Below are 13,325 nucleotides of genomic sequence, written 5' to 3'. Positions count from 1 at the left end.
CTGGAGAGGTGAGCTGAGGGGCCCTTCTGGGTGAGAAATTCACAGTCAGAAAATGGGGTCCTTCTTATGTTTGTGTTTCTTACTATATTACAAGAGGCAAGCTAAGGGGAAAAGATTTACTTTGGCTCATGGGTCCAGGAATCCAGCCCTTTACAGTAGAAAAGCATGATGGTTCATGGCTCTCTGAAGATTGATGGGCACTTAGAAAGCAGGCAGAACAGGAAGTGGGACCTGGTCATAATCCTCAAGGCCTGCTCCCAGCTAGCCACTTTCTCCAGCTAGGCCCCTCCCCTTAGAGGTTCACTATTCCCCCACCCCCCAAGACAGCACCCTCATCTGGAGAGCAAGTGTTCTAAAGCATAAGCCTGCGAGGGCCATTTCCCAAACAAGCCCTACTACTTCTTACTCTTCTACCAATTGAAAACCCTTAACCTTGAGGGATGAGAGTCATGACGAAGCTGATGGGAGACACAGCTGAGAGTGGAGACATGCCCTTTTGGGCGTCCATCCTCAGCTGTGGTTATTTCTTGACACATTTTGTACAATATTAAAAAAAGAGATCTTTTTTCAGTGTTTGAGCTCTTAGGATAATGGGAGCCACCTTCTCGTTTATTGCCATGGAGGGACTGGCAGGGTAGACAAGAGAGCAGCCAGGTTAGAAACTAAGTTGCCCTCATACTCAGGAAGGAGAAAGAGGAGGGGAGAGACAAGGCATGGTAATGCATACACGTGATCCACTACAGGAGGCTGAGGCAAAAGGATCATGAGTTGTAGGCTAGCCTGAGCTACATAGTGAAGTCCACAGGGAGCTGCTTTAGAAAAGTGTCTGATTGGTATGCAAAGTGTGTAAGGAGCAGCAGAGGGACAGAATGAAGGGAACATGGGAGACACTTAGATCTTAGATTTGCTATGATCTGCTTGAGAGTGGGTCTTGGGACATCCTAGATGTTCTGATATAATATGGAGGGTAAAAATAAACAAACAGAACAACAACAACAAAACAAACCCTGGAGGATGAGGCAGGGACATGGGCTCCAGGCTGAGAGAAGCATCATAGGTGACCAATACAAAGAGAGACATTGGTAGCATTTGATGGGAGATGTCATTCTGTAAAAATGTTTCTCATACTAGTTCATAAATAAAGCACTGTTGGCCAATAGGAAAGCAAGATAAGAGGGACTAGGAGACAAGGAGGAAAGAGGAAGCAGGAAGGAGGAGTCAACATGGAGAGAAGGGAGAGAACAGAACTGCTCTCCAGCATTATATCAAATACAGAGTCTCAGTGCGTTATTTGGGGCAGGCGCGGCGGTGGGACAAGACCAGCAGAAGGAGGAAAAACCTAAACCCTTCTTTTCATTTTAGACAAAAAAGAGGAGATGATGGGAGATGTCATTCTGTAAATATGTTTCTCATACTGGTTAATGAATAAAGCACTGTTGGCCAATAGGAAAGCAAGACAGGCGGGACTAGGAGACAAAGAGGAAAGAGGAAGTAGAAGGAGGAGTCAAGATGGAGAGACTGGGGAGACCAGACACAGGCCCCACTCCCCGGTAAGAAGACCACGTGGAAATACTAGATTAATAGAAATGGGTTAATAATTAAGACAGAGCTAGCCGATAAGAAACCAGTACCTGGCCAACAGCATTATATCAAATACAGAGTCTTGGTGTGTTAATTGGGGCTGGCACGGTAGCGGGGCAAGAGCAGCAGCGGGAAGAAAAACATTTACTCCTTACAAGCATTGTCTTCCCAGCTACAGCAGTGGGGAGGAAGACAGGGTCTTTCTACAGCCAGGTATCTGTGATGACAAAGTTGGGTTTAAACACTGGTCCGTCCCAGAGAACTAATGGCAGCCAGGACAGCTCTAAGCAGGCAAAGCTTCTATCTATCTCACTCCTGGAAGGGCTGGAGGGCTAAGGGAGACATGCTACTGTGGGATTTCCGGGAAGGGGTGCAAACATGTCCTATGTCCAAGCACAGATGTGGCACAAACCAGTCTGAGCTGGGGTGGAGAAGCTTGGGTTTTAATTATTGCCATGTGAAACGAGAAAGAAATCAGGGGAAGAGTTGATAGGAAGCAAACGAGTTCTCAACAAGTCTAAAAAGTTCCTCGAGTCTGGAGGGGAGTCCTGGGAGAGAAGCCCTGCATTTCTTCAGAATCCCAATCCCATAAATGTTCCTTCCAGACACTGCTGACTCAGATGGTCCATGCCTTGTCTTCTTAGTACACACTGCTTAGTGGCTGTATATTAAGAAGGAGTCCAGAAGGGAGGTCAAAGGTAAGGCATAATATCTGTAGCTCTCTTGAAAACAGACCTCACCTACCTGGGATTGGGAGAAGCTAAGCTCCCCAGATCCATGTGAGGCATTGTTGGGTGTCTCAGTTTTAACTAAGGTTTGTTCTCACACATCACACAGTTCAAAGTATCTCTGAACAGAGTGTGTCTCCTGTGTCATTTGGAAGATGCTCCAGGAAGAATTGTAGTTTGTTTGGGTGGGGAGATTAAATTTTCCTTCCTCTTTCCCAACCCCCTTTATCTTCTTTTCGCTTTCTCTTCTCTTTCTCCTTCCCCTCCCTTCCCTCTCCTCCCCTCTCAACCCCTCCCTCTTCCTTTGCCAGTTGGCTGAATTCCACATTCCATTTAACATCTCCCTTTTCTTGAGACCAAGAGGATAAAGGATCTAAGGTGGATCTTCTCAGATTGACTCCTTTTATCACTGCTGAAACAAGGTGTGGTGCTCAAGGCCAAGGGTCAACTTGCTTCTGAAATGGCTCTGTGATTGTCCTGCCTACTATACCAAACTCTATGATATGGGCCTTGGTGCTGCCCAAACCAAGCTTATTATTTCTTTTCATTGTTTATATTCCCTCATCCAGTCATCGGTACCTTACTGAGTGTCCGATGAAATGCACAGCCCTTTTAGTGGAATGCTCTCCTGCAGGACCTATTCTAAATGTTGGTGTACTTTGTTCTTACAATGTCTTATCAAATAGTACTCTTCTTTCCCTGCATGAAGATGAAGCAATGAAGGCATAATCATTTGCCCAGGGTCACACTGTATATGCCTAGCCGCCTTACTCCCTGTGTCACTGCTGTGTCCCACAACTGGCCACATTTTCCTGTGGCCTTAGGCACCACAATAGCCTTTCTGGGCCTCACTGTCCCTCCTTCTGTCTCTCTATGTGGATGGTTCTAAAGTCATGCTTCAATCAAGGGAGTTCCTCAATGGCTGTCCCACCCCCCCACAGCCACCTATCTTCTTAGACCTTTGAAAACTTGATGTTTGGTAGGTTTCAGTTCAGTAATGGGGAAGAGTTCACTAATGGGCTCCAGATCCCATCAACTCAAAGACATGTCTCCTTTCAGTGGAAATAGACCTCATTCTCTTTCAGTGGGGAGGAGGTTGCCACAGGGAAACCTCCAGATATCAGGTGTCCTGGAACCTCCTGAGGTCTTTGAAGCAATGGTCAAGTTGTAGAAATCATGGAAAATATAAATTCCTGTTTTGGGATAGTCACCAATATTCTCAGCATGCCTCGAACACCAAACATAAGATTGTTGGTCTGCTCGCTGCATGGTTTAAGTTTTTGCTCATGGACAAAGAGCAAATAGAGGCCTTGTATACAAGTAGCAAAGTGTATGTATGTGTGAAGGTGTGTGTGTCTATGTGTGTGTGCTCTTATATAAAGGTATGTGTGAATTATATGAAAGTACATGTATGTGTATATCAATACATGTGTGTGAATGAATATAGGGGCCAGGGGAAAGCTCATCTATCATTTCTAAGGTACTATTCATGTTGTATTTTTAAAACAGTCTGTCATTAGCTGGGAAATTGCAACTAGGTTAGGCTGGCTGGCCAGTGAGCTTCAGGCATTTGTGTGTTTCACTCCTCCCCCACCCCCAAGAACACCAGTGCTTGGATCACAAGTGCACATCACTATGCTTGGCTTTTGTTTACATGGGTTCTCAGGATGGAACTCAGGTCATCATGCATGCAAAGCAAACACTTAATTGGCTGAGCTGTCTCTCTTGTCCCAGCAGGAGGACTTTATTCTGTATGGAAGCCCTTCACTCCTTGCCTAGATATGATTGGTCCCCACAAGCATTCTACTTTCCCTCAAAGGCTAGAGACCACTCTAGACACTCAGAGGCTGCAGCCTGAGCTGATGGCCATTCTGCATGGTGGGAATAGCTTATTAAACATACGTTAAGAGTGATGTCATGTCCTAGTCCCTGGGAATCGATACTATTGCCAAGATGCCTGAGTGATTAAGCAGGTAATAAGATGACCTGTGGGGCTGGCTCTGCAGATGGGCCTTCCAGATCATTTTGCAAAGCCCTTTTTCATGTTCTGTCAGCTGTGGATGGATTTTGATAACTAGCATTGATCTGCCGTGTTTATGAAGTGCACTTTGCACAGGGTAAACTGTGTAATTACACCTAGAATGGCAAAATAAATAATGCCCTTATCTGTGGTATTGACTTCACAGAATTAGCTGGATATATATGGAGTATTCCTAAGCTGAGCCAGTACACATTGACTTTGGATTTTCAATAGGCTTGGCACTCTCACATCAGGCATATGAGAGAGCTAAGTGTTGGGTGGCAAATGACCAAGTTTTAAACCTGTTTCTCACTGTATGTTTCCTTTTTCCAGGCAGAGAACTTGAATATGTAATTTCCATCCACAGAACAGATTCCCCCATAGTTAAAATAATCCTTCAGTGCTGCAAAGGAAAATGTGGTCTTTCCTTGATGGTGCATGAGCCCTCTCTCTCCCATGCCCAGGGAATATGGCACTACCACCCACCAGTAATTATTGCCTACTTACCTATGAGTCTCATGTTTTCCCAATGGAAGGGGAGATACCAACATGAACTTGTTGGAAAGACTGGCATCTCTGAACCTCATGCCATGGGAATATGGTTTATCTTGAGTGTGCCCCAGACACCCACTAACCCATAAGTCAAAATGTCAAAGGGCTTCTCGGTACAAGTTCATGGCCAGAATGGGTAAAATACCTTCAATGGAGCAATTCTTAGAGCAAATTAGGATGAATAGAGGACTCTGTTACTGTTTGGCCTAGGCTATTGTGTTTGCATTTGAAGTCTCTACAACATAAGGAAAAGTTGTGAAAATTGCATGAGATACTGAGTCACATGTGTGAGAACAAGGGTGGTAAACGATGACAACATGGGGCTGGGCAGATGGCTTAGTGGGTAAAGCACTTGCTATGCAAGCATGAGGAGCTGAGTGAGAATTTCCAGAATCCATGAAATGTAATGGAGACTTGAGGCCCTCCAGACAGCTAGCCTGGAAGATTCAGTAAACACCAACAAAGAAACCTTAAAACTGTGTGGAAGGCAAGTATCAACACTCAAGATTGTCCTCTGACTTCTGTGTATTTGCTGTGGCATGTGTAGGTATGTACTCACATATATACATACATATATACATACATACATACATACATACATACACACACACACACACACACACACAAAAGGAGTCTAAGGCCAGATTATCACCTGCATACTATAGAACAGTTTATTTTGGACTATATGCTGGCTAGTTTTATGTCAACTGATCCTAAGCTAGTCATTTGGAAAGAGAGAACCTTGATTGAGAAATTGCCTATATCAGATTGGCCTGGTATAGGCAACCCTGTGGGGTATTTTCTTGATGCATGATATGAGGAGGCCCAGATCACAGTGGGTGGTGCCAACTCTGGGCAGATGGTCCTGGGTTATATAAGAAATCAGGCTGAGCAAGCCTCAAGGAGTTAAGTCACTAAGCAGCATTCCTACATGGTTCAGTTCCTGCCCTGAGTTCTTGCCTTGGATTTTCTCAGTGATAGACTTAAAGTTTTTAGGTGAAATGACCTTCTCATCCCTAAGTTGCTTTTAGTCGTGGTGTTTTATCATAGCAATAGAAATAGTAACCAAGATAACCTTATTTGTGAGCAAAGGGAAGCCATTACAACTTACTGTTAGCAAGGAAGTGAGACTAATTCTGAGGGACTGATTGACAAAGGGTGAATGGTAGAATGGAGGCCAATTGGGCAGTTACAAGGTTATTACATGGATAAGATTTGAGAAAGATGAAGTCTAGACCCTGGATATTATTCCTCTATAGCTTCTATCTGAAGAGACCAGGGGAAGGATGGTCCTAACCCTTATGATAGATGCACAGGTGGAGGAGAAGGTCTGGGAAGATGCTGAGTGGCTCTGGACATGCTGACTTTCTGATGTCTGGGTGTTTTGAGATGGAATTTAAGAGAAGAGTTAAACCTGAAAATGTAGCTCTGGTTTTCAATGGTACCCAAGCAACCACTAGACAAATTCTATCATTAAAACCATGGGGCAGCCATTCAATAACGGTCAGCTTTACTTCTAGTTAACAGTGAAAATTACATTCTTTAGCACTTCCATTGAATGTTGAGGCTAATACAAGTTCCAAGAAAAGGAGGATTACTCAAAGGAGAGATACAAAGAGGGCTGAGAAAATGGTGGGCAAGAGAAGCATCAAGAAGACAACTATGCGGGAGACCAAGAAAGGAACTCATCTAATTGATGCAGAATGCAGAGTTCCACTGCAGAAATGGAATTGAATTGGGCATGTGATCGTTTCCAAATTGGGTGTAGGTAATCAGGCTATTTAATCTGACAAAGAATGTTTCAAGACACCTGCTTGGTTTCCCATTATTTTTTTCTTCAGTTTGTCTTGGGTGCCCCTTGGTCTATGGGGAGGCCTTAGAGTATCCATGGAAAGCAGCTCAGCTATACCTACTAGAGTGGAGATGTAAGAAATGAGTGATATGTCCTACATTTTATGAAATTAGAAGTGGACAGACTGACAATTGGAAGCATGGCACACAACATATTCTGTACTAGCCATTCTTTTAAAATATTTCTTTTTAACAAGAAATTTACATGTATGCATGTAGGGGTATGTGTACATGAGTGCAGTTACCCTTGGAGGCCAGAGGAGGGTATTGGATCCTGTGGAACTGGAGATACAGGTGGTTGTAAGTTGTATTTGCATGAGGAAGCTTGTGCACATGCTTGTGAGGGCTATTTTCTCTATTTTCTCTTAGGAACCCAGCTGCATGGGAGGCTAGCTGCAGCTAAAGAAGCTCCAAGTAGCAACAAGGTATAATGAAACAAATAAAAAACATAAACTGTGATAGGCTCCCTTATCTCATCTTATAAAAGCCTTGCATTTCCACAAAGCACACCCACCCCAAATGTCTGTTGGTAATCCTGGAAAGCAAGGGTCAACATAGAAACAACTGTTCTGGAGATAGCTGGATGACATCCTAATGTGCATGCTCAAAACTAACGAGGAATGGCAAGAGTAATGGACCTCTGATGCAAACAGTCATTCAAGACAGCTATATTCACTTGGGAAAGCCTGATGTTCCTAGCAAGGCTGGAATGAGGAAACGCTAGCCCGCAGATTTCAAGTCATCTCTTTGTTTATTTAGGCTATTAATCTCAAACCCTATGGGTTGTCAGACATTCTTCCCCATTCTTCCGGGCAATCAATCTGAAAGGGCAGCCAGGGGCTGGAGCAGTTGAGAACACTGGTTGCTCTTTCAGAGGAGCTGTATTCAATTCCTAGCACCCTCTTGGTGGCAATCAACCACCTATAATTCCAGTCCTAGGGGATTTGATGCCTTCTTCTGGCTTCCTTAGGCAATAGGCACACATGTGGTGTACAAACATACATGCAGGGGAAACACCCACTCACATAAAAGGTCATCTGGCTCAGAGCACCTTCCCTAAGGGGATGCCAGCAGATGTTCTCTGGACTCATAGCCTATCAGCAATAGAGCTAAGGACAAGAGTAGCCACAAAATGACAAGTTCATGCACAAAGCAAAGACTGTGCTTACAAAGGACTCAAATGCCTTGTAATTGTAATTCCTCTCTCTCTCTCTCTCTCTCTCTCTCTCTCTCTCTCTCTCTCTCTCTCTCTCTGTGTGTGTGTGTGTGTGTGTGTGTGTGTGTGTGTGTATGTTCACTTTAGGTAGTAACAACTGGAGAGTTAGGAGTGAAGGGAAGAAATGATTTTATAGTAACATCCCTAAAACAAATTCCCTTGTCTAGGGGGGCAAGCAAAGAAGGATAAAGAAGAAAATGAACATACCCAGGACCTTCTCTGTACTGCTCCAAGCCTGGATGCTTTCTCTGCACCACTGACCCTGGGTGCCTCTCTGCACTCCCCAGCCCTGGATGCCTTCTCTGCACCCCCCAGCCCTGGGTGTCTCTTTGTACCCCCAACTCCTGGATACTTTCTCTGCATCCCTGTCCCTGGGTGCTTCTCTGCACCCCCAACCCCAGGTCCCTTCCCTGCATCCCTGATGCTGGGTGCTTCTCTGCATTTCCCAGTTTAAATCTTTGCTGTAGATGCACACACTGGATGAGAACAGAGATTTTCTGAAAGACAAAGCATTTGACAGGGCTTTTACAGCGAGGGTGGGGACTCAGCTATGTCTATGTGGCTTCAAAGTCCATGGCTAATGTACTCTAGGATTGTTACATGCAGATTGGGAAAACTATCCCAAACATCAAGAAAAATGCTTATCACAAAAGTTGGGGGTTGGGGAGACCCAGTGGGAGACAGGGGAGAATTATCTGGAAGGGGCACATGGAGCACCTACAGTATCTGTTGCATCCTTTGTCATTGGGTGCAGGTCACACAGGGTTACTGCTCTGTAAATAAGTCTTTAGGTTCCAGGCATGTTTTAGACATCTTCTGAATTTCACATACATATCACATATCACATATTGTGGTAGGTTTTGTTGTTGTTTATGGCATTAGGGATTGAACCTCCAAGTCATTTGCATACTAAGCAAGTGCCCTTCTACTGTAGGTTCATGCTTGGCTCTTTTTGTAGTTTTCATTTTGAGATAGGATCTGACTAAGTTGCTCAGGCTTACCCTGAACTTGCTCTAGGCCAGGCTCATCCTGAACTTGCAAACCTCCTACGTCAGTCCACCTAAGTAACTAGCACTATAAGGCTGCACCACCAGGCATGAGTCACATATTATATAAGGAACTTATTATGAACACAAAAAGAGTTCCTACTCCTCACACTCCATCCACTGATTTCTTTAGTTTTTATAACCATGGTGGTCTCTGTCATGAATGTGTCAAGAAGAGGTTCTATAATTTGGTAAGAAATGTAGAGGACAGGCAAGATGGCTCAGTAGGTAAGGGTGCTTGCTGCTAATCCCAACAATCTCAGTTTGATCTATGGAAATGCACGGTAGATGGAGAGAATCGACTCCCACAGGTGGTCCTCAGACCTCCACACATACATTGTGGCACATGCATGCCCCACTAAATAAATAAATTTTAAAATGAAGGTGGGAGAAAGTGTAGAGAGTCTAGAATTCTCTTTTGTATCTTGATGATCTCACCCAAATTCATTTTTCAATGAAAATGAATAATATGCATTTAAAAACAAGTAATCGATGTATAACCAATGGTGTCAATACAGCATATTCTATGCTAAGAAGGCTACAAGCATGCTGAAGAACATGGGTTCTGATTTCCAACACCCATGTAAAAAGCCATGTTTGGCCATTGCACTTATATAGCCCTGGAGCTGTGGGAGTGGGGTTGCTATGATGGGGCCTGCTCACTAGCAGCCTGACTGGCTGCCTAGCTCCAGGTTCAGTGAGAGACACTGTGCCAGGGGAAGAGGCAGAAAGAGCAGGGCATTCAATGGTCTCCTCTGGCCTTCCTGAGAGAATGGGTGAACAAACCCTCCAACTAGGACCAGGAAAACAGAACAATCAAGTGAGGGGTATTTATTAAATTGTTAATTAAATTATTATCATTAAAAAGGATGGGGCACATGAGAGTTCTTCCCCACTGAAGAGGAAGAACATTGCCAGGCTTGGAAACAGACCATGGGAATTCAAAGGGAGTAGGAAGGAAATTAGGGAGTCAAGGCAACAAAGGGGATACATTAATGTCCTTGGGGTACTAAACAAAAAACAATTTTCAGATTAATATTTTCCCTCTGAGACAATCAAATGCTCACTGATCCTTTCCTATGCCAGAGATCACCCCCTACCTTGACCCTGCTGAGAGGACTGGCCATCAAAGCTAGTTTCCTGTCTTGTTCTCTACATCCTATGAACTGATGACTCGGACTAGACATGCAGGAAGACCCTGTCCATCATTTCCCACATACTCTGCCTTCAGACTTACTTCTCACGGCATGACCATGATCAGAACGGACTCAAGTCCCTCAGCTGCCCACACCCTCCTAGAAAAGAAAGCCCCTCTGGGAATCCTGCCAGCATAAAGTTGCCTCCATTTGAAGACAAATTATAAATTAATCATAAAAAATGTTACAGACTGTCCTGTCTGCCAAATACACCATTCGTTGTAAAGTCCATGAAAGGGCCCTAGTGATGTATAGCCAAAAAGCACCAACCTTCTGAGCCTGTTCCTTATTCTAAACACAGACTAGTGTGCCCTCACCGCACACACTGCAGCCCCTTCCTTGGCAGAACAACTGTTGTTCTTGGAAAGAGCACATGCCAACACCTTCCAGCTGCATTGCCACCTGCAAGATTGCCTCTGCACATGCCATCAGTAACCCAGAGAGAGCAACCTGTGCCCTACAGCAAGCCCAAACAAAACGTAAGGAAGTGGGGTGCAACTCTGTTGATTTTGACGGGACTTTTCAGAATTGCATTGCTAAAATCATTGCTGAAGAAGGGGGAGGGTCCCTGACAGCTGCCTGTTTCCTTTAGAGGAAAGTAAATCAAACCAAACTGCTTCATCTTAGAAAATCAACTACTGGAGAACTCATATGAAAACAGTCTGTGGACAGTGGAGCCAGTGATGCTCTCCAGAAATCTGCATTTCCATACACAGAGTGACCAGTATTTTGAGCACTATAAATTCTTCCACCACCCCTTTCAGGCCCCGAGAATGATCTCTTCACAAACAAATCTGGTTCTCCAAAGAATGCATACCAAAGTGGTTTTGATTTCTCCTGGGAGTGTTTTCTGTTTCTTCATCCCATTCATTCAGACTTCTGCAACTTACTTGATTCAAAATGCCACGCCTCATCCAGTTAATCCATATGGACAGTTCTGTGTCACTAGTCATCTAGAAACAATAACTCACCCCCCCTCCAGCTTCCCCCATAGCACATTAGTAAGACATAACAAAGTTGTGTGTAAATGGGACAATTACAAGCTAGAAACTTCAGCTACTGTGGGGACACAATTCCTAGGTTATTTGGGATGGCAGGGACAATCTTTGTACATGGAAATGAAAAGCTTTACTTACAAACACATCCTTGAGCAGGTGTTCCAGTGTCATCTCAAAGTCATCCAGTCTGGCAGCCAAAGTCATGGTCAATGTCCCAATTTGCTCTTAGACCCCACCAGCAAGCTGCAAACCCTTCGGCTCACTGAACACCCTTGGTGCCAAAGTCAGTTACCAGGCAAAGTTGCCGCTAGTGAGAAGTGGAAACTCTTAAAATAAAACAGAGCATTGCAGAACAGGCTGCCAGGGCTCCCTAGAAGATACTATAAAGGATTTTAAAAACCCAAACTCTATTAACAATTCTACGCTACCAGGCAGGGCACAAAGGTCACCAGGTGAAGAAGGCAGCCTCCTCTGAAGAATTTCACAATGTGAAATGCTCCCTAAATGCAAGGAATCTCGGCAGCAGATGAATGCGAAGACAGCTAGATGGGGCAGAAACAAGACTGGGAAAATGCGTGAAGCTGTCTGACTCTGATATTTATAGGGCCACATGTTTTTGACTCCAGCCATTTCTCAGTTCATTTCTGACCTTTCATAAATGGCTACACACAGTGGAGCGTATTGTCGAAAGGGGGCAGTGGGTCCTGCAGAACTTGGCTGTGACCAATGCCGGGCCAATTCACACAGACACGCCATCAATGGTTCTTTGTGAAGGACGCATCAGACCTTGTTCTGTGCACCACGACAGAGAAACAGTCTTGTGGAAAACAAGGAAATGAAAGTTGGAGGATACTAAATTTTTCCCCAGAATATTATTAGATCCCATACGATCTTCCCCACTCATTCTACACCCCCACCATGCAAGGGTAGATAAACATCTCAGAATTAGACTTAATCTCTGCATCTACTCCTTCAACATCTGCCAGGTAGAATATTCATGAAACTTTGGAAATCCTTTTCTGTTTCCACAGTTTGACTCCTTTCTATTCAGGCAAGCATTTTAAAAGTTGCAATAAAATACACATGGCACAGATGTGCTGCTTTAATTTCTTTTTGTAGTGGTGTGTGCGTGTGTGTGTGTGTGTGTGTGTGTGTGTGTGTGTGTGTGTGTGTGTGTGGTGTTGCATATACACGTGCACACATGTGTAAGCATGCATGTGTGGGGAGACTAGAGGACTATGTTGGGTGTCTTCCTCTATTGCTCATGTCCCATGTTATTTCTTGAGATAGTACTGAACCTGGAGATTCTTATTTTATTTTCTTTCTGCTAGGTTGGCGATTATCAAGTCCTGTCTCTCCCTCCATTCCACCCCATCTCTTCAGTTTCATCTCAACTATGGTAAGTGTGGATTGTGGATTCAGTGATGTTCCATCATGCTCTGCTCATAACCATGCAATTATTAGCTGTACAGCTGTGGGCTGAAGTATTGCTAAGTCAACTCTGGAAATTGATTCTGTAAAATGGAACCACAGTGCCATGAAACACTAATTCTTCATGCCTCTCCACTTCTCTTTCCCTGCCTCTCTTATCCACAGTCCTACATCCTGCTTATTCTGCATCCTACTTGTCTAGGGATACCCCTATAATGGACATACTGTATTTGGCTTTTGGTAACTGGCTTATTCACACAGCCTAACATCCTCAAGAATATGTTAGAATTTTCTTCTTTTTGCCAATGTATGCATGTGTGGTGTGCATGTGTGATGTGTGTTTGTATGTATGTGTACAGCTGTACATGTTTCTGTGTGCATATGTATGTGGAGGTTCAGTGTTGATGTTGGGTGTCTTCCTTGATTGCTCCTCACTTTTTACTGAGGCAGGGTCTTTCATTGTTTGATATTTTGGCTAGTCTAACTAGCTAGCTTCCCCTGGGAATTTTCTGTTTCTGCTTCCTCTGTACCAGAATTATGGACAGGCCAACATGCCTGACACACTTTTATGTGGCTTCGGGGATTTGAACTCTGGTCCTCACACTTGTGCAGCACGTACCTTATCCACTGAGCCACCTCCACAGCCTAGAATTTTTTTCTCTTTTAAGGCTGAAATCATATATCCAAAGAAATAACATCACTTTGG

The 13,325-nt window shown here is 44.1% G+C and overlaps 1 protein-coding gene across 3 annotated transcripts in view; it reads right to left on the bottom strand.

Moving 5' to 3' along the window:
- Positions 1 to 13,325, bottom strand: part of Frmd4a (FERM domain containing 4A) — a 590,169-nt gene that overhangs the window by 315,002 nt on the left and 261,842 nt on the right. Inside the window, exon 1 of one of the 3 annotated variants that reach the window (XM_051205870.1) lies at positions 11,327 to 11,420. The exons of the other annotated variants lie outside the window; for them this stretch is intronic. Within the exon in view, the coding sequence (XP_051061827.1) occupies positions 11,327 to 11,392 (66 nt within the window). The 5' untranslated portion in view covers positions 11,393 to 11,420. Of the gene's footprint in view, positions 1 to 11,326; positions 11,421 to 13,325 lie in introns of those variants that run through there. 3 annotated transcript variants of the gene reach the window in all.

Source organism: Phodopus roborovskii, unplaced genomic scaffold, assembly GCF_943737965.1.
Source record: "Phodopus roborovskii unplaced genomic scaffold, PHOROB, whole genome shotgun sequence".
NCBI lineage: Eukaryota > Metazoa > Chordata > Mammalia > Rodentia > Cricetidae > Phodopus > Phodopus roborovskii.
The sequence above is the reverse complement of the archived record's forward strand: the minus strand, read 5'-3'. Positions and strand labels throughout refer to the sequence as shown.